General features: G+C 44.3%; 1 protein-coding gene across 4 annotated transcripts in view; it reads right to left on the bottom strand.

The window, feature by feature from the left end:
* Positions 1 to 17,711, bottom strand: part of LOC129698580 (collagen alpha-3(VI) chain-like) — a 163,360-nt gene that overhangs the window by 105,545 nt on the left and 40,104 nt on the right. For all 4 annotated transcript variants that reach the window (XM_055637672.1, XM_055637671.1, XM_055637673.1 and 1 more), the window contains 5 exons: positions 16,482 to 17,048; positions 12,000 to 12,590; positions 5,942 to 6,532; positions 2,867 to 3,457; positions 186 to 776 (listed from right to left, as the gene is read on the bottom strand). In XM_055637672.1, the coding sequence (XP_055493647.1) occupies positions 186 to 776; positions 2,867 to 3,457; positions 5,942 to 6,532; positions 12,000 to 12,590; positions 16,482 to 17,048 (2,931 nt within the window). The remainder of the gene's footprint in view (positions 1 to 185; positions 777 to 2,866; positions 3,458 to 5,941; positions 6,533 to 11,999; positions 12,591 to 16,481; positions 17,049 to 17,711) is intronic.

The raw sequence follows: 17,711 nt of genomic DNA, 5'->3' as shown, positions 1-17,711 counted from the left end.
AAATAAAATTATTATTATTATTATTATTATTCTCCTCATAACCATTGACATGGTGGTCACAGGGAGAACGTGCAAACTCCACACCGACAACATCCGAGGTATCTGACATGGAGGCATCCACTCTACCAGCTACACCACTTTACCGCACGAATATTTTTCCTTTAAACTGGAACTGGCACTCTCACCTCTTTTCCCAGTTGTGTAGATATTCGTGATCTCACTTATCCTCATGTGTTTCAATGACCTTTCCAGCTGCTGCAAATCCAATTCTTGCAGGTCATCCACCTTGAAGTTAAATCTCGGGGACAGTGAAATCTGCAGCAGTTCACTTTCATCTGCGTCTCCTGAGCCAATGCTGAAGGGTGCTACCCCGGCCTCTTTCAGTGCCAGGGCTGCCTGACCAACATCATCGGCCGACCTGCTGGCAGTGAGGAGGATCAGGAACTGGGGCACTCCTTCCTCCAATCTGCTCCCAGCAGATTTAGTGAAGATGTTCTGCGTGACATACTCCAGTGCTTTCCCAGTGTTGGCAATTTGCCCTCCTACTTGCCTGAGGTTATTTACTCCATCCAACAGATCTCTTTTTGTCGTGTAGCTGTTGAGGTAGAATTGGGCTCTGGGATCTTCGCTGTACTGAACCAACCCTACTCTGACTTTGTCACTTCCAATGTCAAGGCTGTTGACCACACTCGAGATGAATCTTTGAATTGCGGGAAAGACTGGTCGGACATTTTCAGATCCATCGATGAGGAACACAATATCCCTCTGAACAGCACCTGCAGGAAACAGATAATAGAAATTAATTTAAAAATTAAATCCCTTACACAAGTCAATTTGCTGATCACATCTATGTTATCGCTTTGGAATTTCATACTTCCTTGCTTTAGTTGTTTTTCCAACATTGGAGAACTTTCAACAGGATATTGTCTGACTTGGTGGGCTTGAGCAGTAGACAAAGATGGGGCAAGCTTGGACTTTGTTCAATGGAACTGAAGAGACTAGGAGTTGACATTGCAGAGTCAGCAAGATTAGGAAAGGCATGGTTGTTAGATAGCAAAAGTCTGGTTCTCCAGGTTGAAGTGTGTAAACACAGAGGGTGTGGGTTGAGGATGAGAGGGTGGATGTTTATGCAGCAAGCCACAGAACAAAGCTGACCCTTGCCTACCAGGTATTCAGACTCTCCAATGGGTTTTGAAAGGTTCATTGGAACCATCTCATGGACATCGTGCCATAGAGTTGGACAGTGCACAGCTGTGGCAATATCAGAGCCTTATCACTATTCAAATGTTTGGAGACTCTAGAGACTAGAAATTGTCAACAACCAGACCATTTTAGACCTGAGAAAGTAACTATTTCTCCTTCTGCAAATATTATGTGACCTGCTCAAAGTTTCCAACAGATTTTTATTTTATTTCAGTGAATTTTGCTTTGCAATGCATACATACTTTAACTGGGAATGGCACTCTCATATTATCTGATCTTTATTGAGGCATGTTATTGTTGACTCCAGTGTTTCCGCATTGCTGTATAAAAATCAATGATCCTATAACAGTGGAAATGTCTCTAATGAGCATTTCAAGAGCCGTTAGAGGGTCTGGATACCTGGTGTCCAAAGGTTAACCTTATTATGTGGCATGTTCTGCGTTCGGATGGTGGGGGGGAGAAAAGGGTAGACCTGGCATGGGACACTTTGTAACTGTAAGTGCCCTTCAAGTGGTGACTATTTGCATACCTTGGGTATACAAGCAAAGAATTTCACTGTGACTTGTCACATGTTTCAATAAAGTATGCAATTCAATTCAATTTTATTCAATTCAATATGAACGACAGACTTGAAATGTAGCTTCTATGATAGATGTTGGACATCAGATGTTACCACAGATCCTAGAGGAGCAAGATAGACCACTCCTCCAAAATCCAATGGACTGACGTGTGTAGTATGTAACGGAACGTCACGGCCGCCATTTGTTTATGCCAAATGCAACATCTTTGGTAGCGGTGACGGACTCCACGGTTATACTATCTGCTCTTACACCAGGTCGCAGGGAAGAGCAAAGATACTAGAGGCTCCTCTGGTATCTTTGGGGGAAGAGGACGTTTCCTCCAATCCTGAGTTGATCCAGGACTGATTCCCGGTCCCCCCCGATACCAGATGAAGGCGGCCGGCGGGAGAGCCTCAAGCGTCTGCCCGCGGTCGGCGCTCCCGAGGCAGCGGGCAGCGCTCCTCTAGTATCTACGGTGTAATACGTTCCAAAGATTGATCCGCTCAGTAATCAGTGTTGAAGGGAACAGTGTTTTATACAGCATCCATCACTTCACATATTTAGTTAATATTATTGTAAATGTTATTAATATTATTGTAAATTGCAGCTCAATAAAATGGCGTCATGTCATTCCCATGTCATACTACGCTTTTTTCGCAGAGTGGCGCATCTTGCTCTGCTCTCTAATCTTTGGTTGTTACAGGGAAGACGTCTGTTGTAGGATTCCATTCCAGATCCATCAATCTTTGCTCCTTCAGGCAAATTTTACCTGACGTGCTGATAGTTTCCAGCATCTTTAAATGTTGCAGTGTAAATATAGATCGATTGTTTGAAAGATACACCAGGGAAACCTACCCTACAGCCGACCCAAACCACAACGCTCATACCAAAGGCAAAATTTACAGAGGCCAATTCACCTACATGTGTGATTAGGATGCGGGAGCAAATTGGAGCACTCGGAGAACCCCACGTGGTCGCAGGGAGAACATGCAAACTCCACACCGACAGCATCCAAAGTATCTGACACAGACGCAGCCTCTCTACCAGCTACACTACCTTGCTGCTCTGATATTTTTCCTTTAAACTGGAAATGGCACACTCACCTCTTTTCTCAGTTGTGTAGATATTCTTGATCTCGTGTATCCTCATGTGTTTCAAGGGCCTCTGCAGCTGCTGCAAATCCACGTTCTGCAGGTCATCCACCCTGAAGGTATATCTCGGGGAGAGTGAAATCTGCAGCAGTTCGCTTTCATCTGCGTCTCCTGAACCAATGCTGAAGGGTGCTACCCCGGCCTCTTTCAGTGCCAGGGCTGCCTGACCAACATCATCGGCCGACCTGCTGGCAGTGAGGAGGATCAGGAACTGGGGCACTCCTTCCTCTAATCTGCTCCCAGCAGATTTAGTGAAGATGTTCTGCGTGACGTACTCCAGTGCTTTCCCAGTGTTGGCAATTTGCCCTCCTGCTTGCCTGAGGTTATTTACTGCATCCAACAGATCTCTTTGTGTTGTGTAGCTGTTGAGGTAGAATTGGGCTCTGGGATCTTCGCTGTACTGAACCAACCCTACTCTGACTTTGTCACTTCCAATGTCAAGGCTGTTGACCACACTCGAGATGAATCTTTGAATTGCGGGAAAGACTGGTCGGACATTTTCAGATCCATCGATGAGGAACACAATATCCCTCTGAACAGCACCTGCAGGAAACAGATAATAGAAATTAATTTAAAAATTAAATCGCTTACACAAGTCAATTTGCTGATCACATCTATGTTATCGCTTTGAAATTTCCTACTTCCTTGCTTTAGTTGTTTTTCCAACATTGGAGAACTTTCAACAGGATATTGTCTGACTTTGTGGGCTTGAGCAGTAGACAAAGATGGGGCAAGCTTGGACTTTGTTCAATGGAACTGAAGAGACTAGGAGTTGACATTGCAGAGTCAGCAAGATTAGGAAAGGCATGGTTGTTAGATAGCAAAAGTCTGGTTCTCCAGGTTGAAGTGTGTAAACACAGAGGGTGTGGGTTGAGGATGAGAGGGTGGATGTTTATGCAGCAAGCCACAGAACAAAGCTGACCCTTGCCTACCAGGTATTCAGACTCTCCAATGGGTTTTGAAAGGTTCATTGGAAGCCATCTCATGGACATTGTGCCATAGAGTTGGACAGTGCACAGCTGTGGCAATATCAGAGCCTTATCACTATTCAAATGTTTGGAGACTCTAGAGACTAGAAATTGTCAACAAGCAGACAATTTCAGATGTGACCTGCTCAAAGTTTCCAACAGATTTTTATTTTATTTCAGTGAATTTTGCTTTGCGATGCATACACACTTTAAACTGGGAATGGCACTCTCATATTATCTGATCTTTATTGAGGCAAGTTATTGTTGACTCCAGTGTTTCCGCATTGCTGTATAAAAATCAATGATCCTATAACAGTGGAAATGTCTCTAATGAGCATTTCAAGAGCCGTTAGAGGGTCTGGATACCTGGTGTCCAAAGGTTAACCTTATTATGTGGCATGTTCTGTGTTCCGATGGTGGGGGGGAGAAAAGGGTAGACCTGGCATGGGACACTTTGTAACTGTAAGTGCCCTTCATGTGGCGACTATTTGCATACCTTGGGTACATAAGCACAGAATTTCACTGTGACTTGTCATATGTTTCAATAAAGTATGCAATTCAATTCAATTCTATTCAATTCAATATGAACGACAGACTTGAAATGTAGCTTCTATGATAGATGTCAGACATCAGATGTTACCAAAGATCCTAGAGGAGCAAGATAGACCACTCCTCCAAAATCCAATGGACTGACGTGTGTAGTACGTAATGGAACGTCACGGCCGCCATTTGTTTATGCCAAATGCAACATCTTTGGTAGCGGGGACGGACTCCACAGTTATACAATCTGCTCTTACACCAAGTCGCAGGGAAGAGCAAAGATACTAGAGGCTCCTCTGGTATCTTTGGGGGAAGAGGACGTTTCCTCCAATCCTGAGTTGATCCAGGACTGATTCCCGGTCCCCCCGATACCAGATGAAGGCGGCCGGCGGGAGAGCCTCAAGCGTCTGCCCGCGGTCGGCGCTCCCGAGGCAGCGGGCAACGCTCCTCTAGTATCTTTGGTGTAACACGTTCCAAAGATTGATCCGCTCAATCATCTTTGGTGTAATAATAATAATAATAATAACTTTATTTGTTAAGCACCTTAAAAAACAACCAAAGCTGACCAAAGTGCTGTACAGAAAAAAGAAAACAAGCAAGACATCATAAAACAGGCAGAACAACAGAACATACAACTAACACGAGGCGCATAAATTACATACGAAAATCCAAAAAATAAATTAAAATACATAAAACACGAGTACGAACCACGCAGCAAAACCAAGCAAATAAAGTTAATAAACAATTCAACACCTCACTGGTCTACAAAGGGCACGGAGAATTGATATGTCTTCAGGAGCGACTTAAAAACAGCGAGAGAAGGGGCCTGTTTAACGTGCAGAGGCAATTCATTCCACAATCTCGGAGCCGACACAGCAAAGGCACGGTCCCCTCTGAGCTTCCGCTCAGAGGGGACCGTGCATTGTAATCAGTGTTGAAGGGAACAGTGTTTTATATAGCATCCATCACTTCACATATTTAGTTAATATTATTGTAAATGTTATTAATATTGTAAATTGCAGCTCAATAAAATGGCGTCATGTCATTCCCATGTCATACTACGCTTTTTTCGCAGAGTGGCGCATCTTGCTCTGCTCTATAATCTTTGGTTGTTACAGGGAAGACGTCTGTTGTAGGATTCCATTCCAGATCCATCAATCTTTGCTCCTTCAAGGCAAATTTTACCTGACGTGCTGATAGTTTCCAGCATCTTTAAATGTTGCAGTGTAAATATAGATTGATTGTTTGAAAGATACAGCAGGGAAACCTACCCTACAGCCGACCCAAACCACAACGCTCATACCAAAGGCAAAAGTTACAGAGGCCAATTCACCTACATGTGTGATTAGGAAGCGGGAGCAAATTGGAGCACTCAGAGAAACCCACGTGGTCGCAGGGAGAACATGCAAACTCCACACCGACAGCATCGAAAGTATCTGACACAGACGCAGCCTCTCTACCAGCTACACTACCTTGCTGCTCTGATATTTTTCCTTTAAACTGGAAATGGCACACTCACCTCTTTTCTCAGTTGTGTAGATATTCTTGATCTCGGGTATCCTCATGTGTTTCAAGGGCCTCTGCAGCTGCTGCAAATCCACGTTCTGCAGGTCATCCACCCTGAAGGTATATCTCGGGGAGAGTGAAATCTGCAGCAGTTCACTTTCATCTGCGTCTCCTGAGCCAATGCTGAAGGGTGCTACCCCGGCCTCTTTCAGTGCCAGAGCTGCCTGACCAACATCATCGGCCGACCTGCTGGCAGTGAGGAGGATCAGGAACTGGGGCACTCCTTCCTCCAATCTGCTCCCAGCAGATTTAGTGAAGATGTTCTGCGTGACATACTCCAGTGCTTTCCCAGTGTTGGCAATTTGCCCTCCAGCTTGCCTGAGGTTATTTACTGCATCCAACAGATCTCTTTGTGTCGTGTAGCTGTTGAGGTAGAATTGGGCTCTGGGATCTTCGCTGTACTGAACCAACCCTACTCTGACTTTGTCACTTCCAATGTCAAGGCTGTTGACCACATTCGAGATGAATCTTTGAATTGCGGGAAATACTGGTCGGACATTTTCAGATCCATCGATGAGGAACACAATATCCCTCTGAACAGCACCTGCAGGAAACAGATAATGGAAATTAATAAAAAAATTAAATTATCAATAGCAAGGCAATTTGCCCATCACATTTGTACTATATAACCATATAACCATATAACAATTACGGCACGGAAACAGGCCATCTCGGCCCTTCTGGTCCGTGCCGAACACGTATTATCCCCTAGTCCCATCTACCTGCACTCAGACCATAACCCTCCATTCTTTTCCCGTCCATATAATTATCCAATTTATTTTTAAACGATAAAATCGAACCTGCCTCCATCACCTTCACTGGAAGCTCATTCCACACCGCCACCACTCTCTGAGTAAAGAAGTTCCCCCTCATGTTACCCCTAAACTTCTATCCCTTAATTCTCAAGTCATGTCCTCTTGTTAAAATCTTCCCTACTCTCAGTGGGAAAAGCTTATCCACGTCAACTCTGTCTATCCCTCTCATCATTTTAAAGACCTCTATCAAGTCCCCCCTTAACCTTCTGCCCTCCAAAGAATAAAGACCTAACTTGTTCAACCTTTCTCTGTAACTTAGTTGCTGAAACCCAGGAAACATTCTAGTAAATCTCCTCTGTACTCTCTCTATTTTGTTGACATCCTTCCTATAATTAGGCGACCAGAATTGTACACCATACTCCAGAATTGGCCTCACCAATGCCTTGTACAATGACATCCCAACTTCTATACTCAATGCTCTGATTTATAAAGGCCAGCACACCAAAAGCTTTCTTTACCACCCTATCTACATGAGATTCCACCTTCAGGAAACTGTGCACAGTTATTCCTAGATCCCTCTGTTCAACTGCATTCCTCAATTCACTACCATTTACCATGTACGTCCTATTTTGATTTGTTCTGCCAAGATGTAGCACCTCAAACTTATCAGCATTAAATTCCATCTGCCATCTTTCTGCCCACTCTTCCAACTGGCATAGATCTCTCTGTAGACTTTGAAAATCTACTTCATTACCCACAACACCACCTATCTTCGTATCATCTGCATACTTACTAATCCAATTTACCACACCATCATCCAGATCATTGATGTACATGACAAACAACAGTGGACCCAACACAGATCCCTGTGGCACCCCACTAGTCACTGGCCTCCAACCTGACAAACAGCCATCCACCATTACTCTCTGGCATCTCCCATTCAGCCACTGTTGAATCCATCTTGCTACTCCACCATTAATACCCAACAATTGAACCATCTTAACCAACCTTCCATGAGAAACCTTGTCAAAGGCCTTACTGAAGTTCATATATGCAACATCCACTGCTTTACCCTCATCAATTTCCCGAGTAACCTCTTCATAAAATTCAAGAAGATTAGTCAAACATGACCTTCCAGGCACAAATCCATGTTGATTGTTCCTAATCAGACCCTGTTTATCCAGATGCTTATATATATTATCTCTAAGTATCCTTTCCATTAATTTGCCCACCACTGACGTCAAACTAACAGGTCTATAATTGCTAGGTTTACTCTTAGAACACTTTTTAAACAATGGAACAACATGCGCAGTACGCCAATCCTCCGGCACTATTCCCGTTTCAAATGACATTTGAAATATTTCTGTCATAGCCCCTGCTATTTCTACACTAACTTCCCTCAATGTCCTAGGGAATATCTTGTCCGGTCCTGGAGACTTATATACTTTTATATTTTTCAAAAGTGTCAGTAATTCCTCTTCTTTGAATCTCATAGTTTCCATAGCTACTCTACTTGTTTCCTTTACCTCACATAATTCAATATCCTTCTACTTGGTGAATACCGAAGAAAATAAATTGTTCAACATCTCCCCCATCTCTTTTGGCTCTGCAGATAGCTGTCCACGCTGACTCTCTAATGGACCAATTTTATCCCTAGTTATCCTTTTGCTATTAATATAGCTGTAGAAACCCTTTGGATTTACTTTCACCTTACTTGCCAAAGCAACCTCATATTTTCTTTTAGCTTTTCTAATTTGTTTCTTAAGATTATTTTTACATTCTTGATACTCCTCAAGCACCTCATTTATTCCATGTTGCCTATAATTATTGTAGATCTCTCTCTTTTTCCGAACCAAGTGTCCAATTTCCCTTGAAAACCATGGCCCTTCCAATTTTTACTATTTCCTTTCAATCGAACAGGGACATAAAGATTCTGTACTCTTAACATTTCACCTTTAAATGTCCATTTCTCTTCCACATCTTTCCCATAAAACAAAATGTCCCAATTCACTCCTTTTAAATGCTTTCGCATCTCCTCAAAGTTAGCCTTTCTCCAATCAAAAATCTCAACTCTAGGTCCAGTTCTGACCCTCTGCATAATTATATTGAAACTAATGGTATTGTGATCACTGGACCCGAACTGTTCCCCAACGCATACCTCTGCCACCTGACCCGTCTCATTTCCTAACAGGAGGTCCAGCACTGCCCCTTCACTAGTAGGTACCTCTATGTCTTGCTGCAAAAAACTATCCTGCACACATTTTACAAACTCCAAACCATCCAGCCCATTTACAGAATGTGTTTCCCAGTCTATGTGTGGAAAATTGATATCTCCCACAATCACTACCTTGTGCTTACTACTAATATCTGCGATCTCCTTACATATCTGCTCTTCCAATTCTCGCTCCCCATTTGGCGGTCTATAATACACCCCTATAAGTGTTGCTACCCCTTTCCCATTTCTCAGTTCCACCCAAATAGCCTCCCTAGACGAGCCCTCTAATCTATCCAGCCAAAGCACTGCTGTAATATCTTCCCTGACAAGCAATGCGACACCTCCACCTCTTGCCCCTCCAATTCCATCACACCTGAAGCAACAAAATCCTGGAATATTTAGTTTCCAATCACAGCCCTCCTGCAACCATGTTTCACTGATCGCCACAACATCATACTTCCAGGTGTCAATCCAGGCTCTAAGTTCATCCACCTTTCTTACAATGCTCCTAGCATTAAAATATACACATTTAAGAATCCCGCCCCCTCTTATTATCTGTTTATTGCCTTTTTCTTCTTTCTCCCCTACATTTTGGGTCAGAGTGCTACCCTTCTCTGCCTCCTGCCTCACACACTGACTGCTAGCTTTCCCTATTTGAGTCCCTCCCCCCAAACGTTCTAGTTTAAAGTAGCCTTTGCAAATCTCCCCGCCAGGATATTGGTCCCCCTCGAGTTCAAGTGCAACCCGTCCTTTCTGTACAGTTCGCACCTTCCCCAAAAGAGGTCCCAATGATCCAGAAACTTGAATCCATACCCACTGCACCAGTCCCTCATCCACTCATTTATCCTCCACCTCGCTCCATTCCTACTCTCACTGTCGCGTGGCACAGGCAGTAATCCTGAGATTGTTACCTTTGCGGTCCTTCTCCTTAACTCTCTTCCTAACTCCCTAAATTCTCCTTTCAGGACCTCTTCTCTTTTTCTACCTATGTCGTTGGTACCTATATGTACCACAACCTCAGGCTCCTCTCCCTCCCATTTCAGGATATCTTGGACACATTCAGACACATCCCTGACCCTGGCACCAGGGAGGCAAACTACCATCCGGGTCTCCCGACTGTGTCCACAGAATCGCCTATCCGACCCCCTGACTATAGAGTCCCCTATTACTATTGTCCTCCTCTTCTTTTCCTTACCCTTCTGAGCAACAGGACTGGTCTTTGTGCCGGAGGCCTGGCCGCTGTCACTGCCCCCAGGTAGGCTGTCTTCCCCCAATCGTACTCAAACATGAGTACTTATTTTCAAGATGTACAACCACCGGGGTTCTCACCAGTCCCTGCCTCTGCCCATTGCCCTTCCTAACTGTGACCCAGTTGTCTGCCTCCCGTGGTCTTGGAGTGACCACCTCCCTGTAACTCCTCTCTATGACCTTCTCGCTCTCCCTGACCAGATAGAGGTCATCGAGCTCTTGCTCCAGGTTCCTGACACGGTCCCTTAGGAGCCCCATCTCAACGCACCTGGCGCAGATGTGGACGTCTGGAGGGCACTCAGACTCCATGACCTCCCACATCTGACATCCAGAACAGTAAACTGCCCTGGCCCTCATTCTCCCTTTGTAATGTCATATTTCTACCCATTTCCTTGCTTTAGTTACTGTTTCAACAACTGCCTGGAAAGACAAATAAATATCATGGAAGCCACCAGAGCCTAATTTGATAATGTGTTTAACATAATTAAGCATGAGCGATTGGAGAAAAATGTCAACAAGATATTGAGGACAGACACAAAAATCTGGAATAACTCAAGCGGTCAGACCGCATCTCTGGAGAAAAGGATTAGGTGACGTTTCGGTTCGAGACCCTCCCTCAGTCTGAAGAAGTGTCCCAACATGAAACATCACCTATTCCTTTTCTCCAGAGATGCTGTCTGACCAGCTGGGTTACTCCAGCTTTTTGTGTCTTTCTTCAGTTTAAACCAGCATCTGCCTTTTCCTTCCTGCCCATTTTGTCAACAGGATTATTGAGTAGCAGACAAAGATGGGGCAGGCTAGGACTACTTTCCCAGGAACTAGGAGGTGATATGATAGTCGCAAAAATTAGGAAAGGCATGGTTATGTTAGATAACAGGAGTCTGGTTCTCCATGGTGAAGTGTGTACAAACGGGGGATGTGGGTTGAGGATGAGTGGAAAGATCACAGAACAAGGTTGACACTTGCCTACCAGGTATTCAGACACCAATGGCTTTTGAAAGGTTCATTGGAAGCCATTTCATGGACATTGTGTTATAGAGTTGTACAGTGCACAGCTGTGGCAATATTAGAACCTCAAGGGCCTGTCCCACCAGCATGCGATAGCATGCGTCCAGCGCGACCAAACGTTTGATCGCTTGAGGCGTACGTCCTCGCGGGGCCAATCCCACTTCGATCGGCGGAGGCGTATGGAGTTGTGCGGGGCTGGTCCCGACATCGCGCGGGGCTCTGAAAATCTTGCACTGTCCGAAAATCCTGCGCGTCAACGGTCTGTCGGCCCGCAGACGCATTGAGGGCAGACGCTGCGTCTCGATGGGCGTATGCAGCGTCTTGACGTTGTACGCAGCGTCTTGACAGCGTACGCCCAGTGCGTGGTGTTGCGCGATGACGTCACCGCCCGGCGTGCCATTGCGTGATGACGTCATCGCCCCACGCCGTGCGATGTCCGAATTCAGTCGACCCGCCTCCTGCCCAGCTGATTGGTGAGTATGATGTCGGGGACAGCCCCGCACAACTCCATTTTCCTCCGCGGTTCAAAGTGGGACCAGCTCCACGAGGTCGTACGCCTCAAGCCACCACGTTTGGTCGCGCTAGACGCATGCAATCACATGCTGGTGGGACAGGCTCTTTATCACTATTGAAATGCTTGGAGACGCTAGTGGTTAAACAAGCAGACAATTACAGACTCCACACTGACAACATCCGAGGTATCTGACATGGAGGCAGCCACTATACCAGCTACACCACTTTGCCGCACAGATATTTTTCCTTTAAACTGGAAATGGCACACTCACCCCTTTTCTCAGTTGTGTAGATATTCTTGATCTCATTTATCTTCATCTGTTTCAATGACTCCTCCAGCTGCTGCAATTCTATGTTCTGCAGGTCATCCACCCTGAAGCTATATCTCGGGGAGAGTGAAATCTGCAGCAGTTCACTTTCATCTGCGTCTCCTGAGCCAATGCTGAAGGGTGCTATCCCGGCCTCTTTCAGTGCCAGAGCTGCCTGACCAACATCATCGGCCGACCTGCTGACAGTGAGGAGGATCAGGAACTGGGGCACTCCTTCCTCCAATCTGCTCCCAGCAGATTTAGTGAAGAGGTTCTGTGTGGCGTACTCCAGTGCTTTCCCAGTGTTGGCAATTTGCCCTCCTGCTTGCCTGAGGTTATTTACCACATCCACCAGATCTCTTTTTGTCGTGTAGCTGTTGAGGTAGAATTGGGCTCTGGGATCTTCGCTGTACTGAACCAACCCTACTCTGACTTTGTCACCTCCAATGTCAAGGCTGTTGACCATTCTCAAGATGAATTTTTGAATGGCGGCAAAGACTGGTCTAACATTGTCAGATCCATCGATGACGAACACAATATCCCTCTTAACATCATCTATTGAAATGGAATAAAAGATTTCGGATAGTTAGATGTTGACTGTAAAAGTCTTATAACTATTGTACAATTTTTCACATCTGGAGTTGGTTGGTGACTGTAATTGTTGAATAAGTGTTGTTCAATATTTCACAACTTAAGGTAGTTTCTCTCTTATTTCCACTGAATAATAACATGCACATTTTTACAAAACATACACCTGAGAATAAGGACAGCAAATGAAAATAATGCTGGCATAACTCATGAGACTATTAAAGATTATTTTTTCCTGTAAATCATGCATTCTTGTTTCAATAACTTTCCTCAAGAAGGGTTGATTAAAATGTAAATATCCAATGTATCCAAATCGCTTGGTGTGTTCCTGCTTGAATATTTTACATCAGTATAAATAGTAGATAAACATTTGAAAATGTTAAATGTAGGCACATAATACTGGAGTAACTCCACAGGTTAGGCAGCGTCTCAAGAGAAAACGGAATAGGTGACGTTTCAATCAATCAACCTTTATTAATCAATTTCTCACATCAGTTTCAGATGAAAATGCATAGGTAGCTGTCCTTTCAATTCCATCTATGTGCCAATGCAATTATCAATTTGACCTCAATGCTCTCAATGTTAATTCCAAGCCTAATGTAGGGAACATATAGATGACATTTAGCTATCAATTCAATTAAGTAGAGCTTTTTCAAGTGAAAGTGAAAACTATCTCTCTTCATCCTATGTTTAAGAAGGAACTGCAGATGCTGGAAAAATCGAAAGTAGACAAAAAATGCCAGAGAAACTCAGCGGGTGAGGCAGCATCGATGGAGAGAGCATCAATAGATGCTGCCTCACCCGCTGAGTTTCTCCAGCATTTTTTGTCTACTCTCTGCATCCAATATTACCTTCCACCTCTGCCAAATTAACTTAATTTCTCACATCAGTTAATCAGAGTGGATCTATCAATATATACCCCTCATTATTTCTATCAGATGCTTTAAGAATGTCCACTTTGAGTTTTAGACTGGTTTTCTCATACAGCGTGGAAACAGGCCCTTCGGCAACTTGCACACACCAGCCAATGTGTCCCAGTTACACTAGTCCCACCTTCCCGCATTTGGTCCATATCCTTCGAAACCTGTCCTATCCATGTACCTGTCCCACTGTTTCTTAAATGTTGGGATAGTCCGTGCTTCAACTATGAGGATCAAATAAGAAAATGGAGTTAATCGGATCAGTCAGACGTGTTGTCGAGAATGTTGAGAATTATAATGAAGATAAGTAGGTTATTTGGTTCTAAATGGCCAACAAAGAATACCGTTAAAATATCTAAAATTAAATAATTCTGCTGGAAAGCAGGCTTCCTTATCTATTGAGGGGGGTAGTCCCTCGCAGTTCAGTCTATGTTCTTATCTGTTGCAATCTTGAGATTACAGCTGCTCTATGTCACTGCGTTTATCAGGTAAAGGGCCTGTCCCACGAGCATGCGACCTGCATGCGGCAAGCGCAACCAAACCGGAAGCCGGGGCCGTGCAGAGGTCGAGTGATTCCCATACAGGGCCAGTCCCACCAACATGCGCCTGCATGCGGTGAGCACGACCAAACCGGAAGTGGTGGCCGCGCAGAGGTCGAGTGAGTGACGTGAAGTTCAAGCGAAGACCGCGGGAAGTTCGCGCATGACGTACGGCGCCTGCGGGCTGGCATGCCGTTGCCACGCGGAATTTTTGAACACGGTCAGTTTTTCGGAGCCCCGCGCGATGTCGGGACCAGCTCCGCACAACTCCATACAGCTACGGCGATCGAAGTGGGACCGGCCCCGCGAGGCCGTACGGCTCAAGCAACCACGTTAGGTCACGCTTGCGGCATGGAGTCGCATGCTCGTGGGACTGACCCTTAAGTCTCCCATTAACGTTTGTGCTATCTATTTGTTAGATATATGTGAGAGTATTTTCCAAACCACGAAGATGGGAGGTTACAGAGGCATTGATTCATAATTTATTTCAACACCTCAGTAACCATTGTGTCATGAGGATGTAAAAATGCTCTATGTATTGTTGAAACAGTTTGGGATTGCACAGACGGTTTTCGATGTGCATCGATAAGGCCTTTAATAAACCGACTTGTTCAATAAGCGCACCAAGGATCTATGGGCTCTTTTACTTTGTGTCTGTGCCAATCTGAGAAAATAGAGTACAAAATAGCACAAAATTCCCTCCTACCACACCCTTATTGTATAAGCGAACATATTTGATTGGGGTAGGAGGCTTTTGTCAGCAGCTGTTTCTTTTGTTCTCATGCCCTATCACTTTCCTTCACAAATTGTCAAAATGGGTGAGACTGAATAAGCACAGCTTCAGCACGTTGATTAATGAGGCTGGCGAAAAATGAGTTAGTACTGATCTCCATTCTTTCAGGTTCTGCCATGAGATAGCTGGACAGGCATGTTAGCTAAAAGCATGCAACAGAGCCTGTATCAGTATAGTTAATTGCGTAGGAAGGAACTGCAGTTGCTGGTTTAAGCCGAAGATAGACACAAAAAGCTGGAGTAACTCAGCGGGACAGGCAGCATGTCTGGAGAGAAGGAATGGGTGACGTTTCCAGTCGCGACCCTTCTTGAAACTGTGAAATCCCAAAGTCCAGAGCAGGTTGAGTCTAGGTGTTCAGATAAACAGTCGCAGATCCTACATTTGTACAGGACCCCACATCGGGAACGTCGGATGCAGGAGATGAGGTTAGAGTAGGTACATGTGAACCTCTGTCCAACCTGAAAGGCCCTGGGATGAAGTCGAGGGAGGAAGTATAAGGACAGTTGTTACACCTGCTTGTAGTTCATTACAGTATGTGAAGATGAACTCAGTGGGGCAGGAGCAACCATAAACAATGGGTCTGCCGGGGCAGGTCAGAATTCTCCCCATTGCTTCTCCTCACATCAGACCTTCCATAACCAACAATGGACCTGCTAGCTGCTAGGCAACGCCCTGCCTGAGGTCATTTGTGGCCAGCCTTGAATGGTCCTCATCTTTTCTCGCCTCCAGCTCTTCACAACCCCCTCACCCCACCCACCCCGTACTTTCAGTCTGACGAAGGCTCCAACCCAAATGTCACCCATCTTTTTCCACCAGAGACGCTGCCTGACCCATTGAATTACTCAAGTCAAGTCAAGTCAAGTCAAGTTTATTTGTCACATACACATACGAGATGTGCAGCGTCTATATTTGGTATAAACCAGCATCTATAGTTCTTTGTTTCTATATGTCGGGTTGTATTTTGATCAGAAAGAGTGGGGCCAAAAGGAAATTCAGTTCTTATCCTGCTTCCCTGCATGACATCAGACTGTAACTTCCTTGCTATTTCTATGTCAGCATTATCCAAAATGGTATTCTCAACCACCCTACAACTGCCTTCCTAATTCTTCCCATAAAGAGATATTGCTTCATACTGTGACCCCTAAACTAATTGCTACAGGTGTCAGAGGTTATGAGGGGAAGGCAGGAGAATGGGGTTGGGGGGAGAGATAGATCAGCCATGATTGAATAGCGGAGTAGACTTGATGGGCCAAATGGCCGAGTTCTGCCCCCATTCCTTATGACCATATGGCCTCATGAATATATATTTGTAAATTCTATATTTTTTAATTTATTGGTTGGTGAAAACATTTTTTTTTTATTGTTCCATGAAAAAAAGTAACGTTTTCTCAAAAAATTGTTTTTCTCCCTGCAAGCTGCAATATATTAAATAATCATTTTTGACATTCCCAGCACTAATAGTATACTACTATTCTGCAATGGTCTAACCCGCCAAATTTAACTTAAAAAACACTAATGTCCTATAATAGAGGACCTCAACGTAACACTTTGTGCAACTGCTTAAGCAATTTAATGGAATAGGAGAAAATGTATCAAAGATTCTTACCTTGGTCAATAATAATCTTTGTGGCCATTTTATCTAATAGGTCTCGTTGCATGGCTGATAAACCTTGGAAGTTCCTCATTGTTAAAACAAATGTTGAATCATGTACGATTTTTTGAAGCTCTGCTGTGTCTGCATTCTTGGCTCCGATAGCAATGGGCATAATACCAGCTTGTTTCACCCTGCTTGCTGCCGGCCCAACATCATCCCTGGATTTCCCAGCAACGATGAGCACCAGGATCTGTGAAGCTCCGATATCTCTTCTGCTGCCTGCGGATGGGCTGAAGACATCCTTGGCGATGAAGTCTAGCGCTGCACCTGTGTTGAGGATTCTTCCTGTTTTTGGCACAAGTCTTCTGATTCCCTCCAAAACCTCGTCTTTCGTTAAGTAAGTATCAAGGCCAAATTCGACGCTTGGGACACCACTGTACCGAACCACGGCCATTTGATCTCTGTCTGGTCCAATATCAAGCTGCTGGGCCACTTGCACTAGAAACTCACGGACTTCAAGAAATGATTGCCCCATTGAAACTGAACCATCAATTAGGAAGACAATGTCTTTCTTCAAGGCTAGAATGATATTTAAAATGGCACCAATGTTATGAAAATCCACAAGTGAAGCCTACAAACAACCGATACCCACTGAATCATGCCATAATAATTTTAACATATTACATCTTTATTTTTTGTTTTAAATACATTTTTCTTAGAGGCATCTGCATTTCATAATTCAATCCAGTACAGACTTTGTTTAATGGTTACATATTAAATATCCAGGTTTCCAGGGACCCAGTTACCAAAGTAGCTGGGATCCACCTTTATCCGTTACATATTAACATTGCCTCTAATTATTTATAGGAAGGAAGGAAGGAAGGAAGGAAGGAAGGAAGGAAGGAAGGAAGGAAGGAAGGAAGGGAGGGAAGGGAGGAAGGGAGGAAGGGAGGAAGGGAGGAAGGGAGGAAGAGAGGAAGGGAGGAAGGGAGGAAGGAAGGAAGGAAGGAAGGAAGGAAAGCAAGCCTCCGTGCTGGTCGGATCTACCCCTTCAAGTAATCAATAAATGGAGACCATATTCTAATGAATAATTCTGGTTTGTCAATTAAGACATATCTAATTTTTTCCAAATGTAAGGTCTCCGACATCTCCACAATCCACATCTTGATTGTGGAGGTTGTTGGGTTTTTCCAAACTTTTAATATCAAATTTTTCCCAATTATTATACTGTAATCAAGGAAA

Source organism: Leucoraja erinacea, chromosome 7, assembly GCF_028641065.1.
Source record: "Leucoraja erinacea ecotype New England chromosome 7, Leri_hhj_1, whole genome shotgun sequence".
Lineage (NCBI taxonomy): Eukaryota > Metazoa > Chordata > Chondrichthyes > Rajiformes > Rajidae > Leucoraja > Leucoraja erinaceus.
The sequence above is the reverse complement of the archived record's forward strand: the minus strand, read 5'-3'. Positions and strand labels throughout refer to the sequence as shown.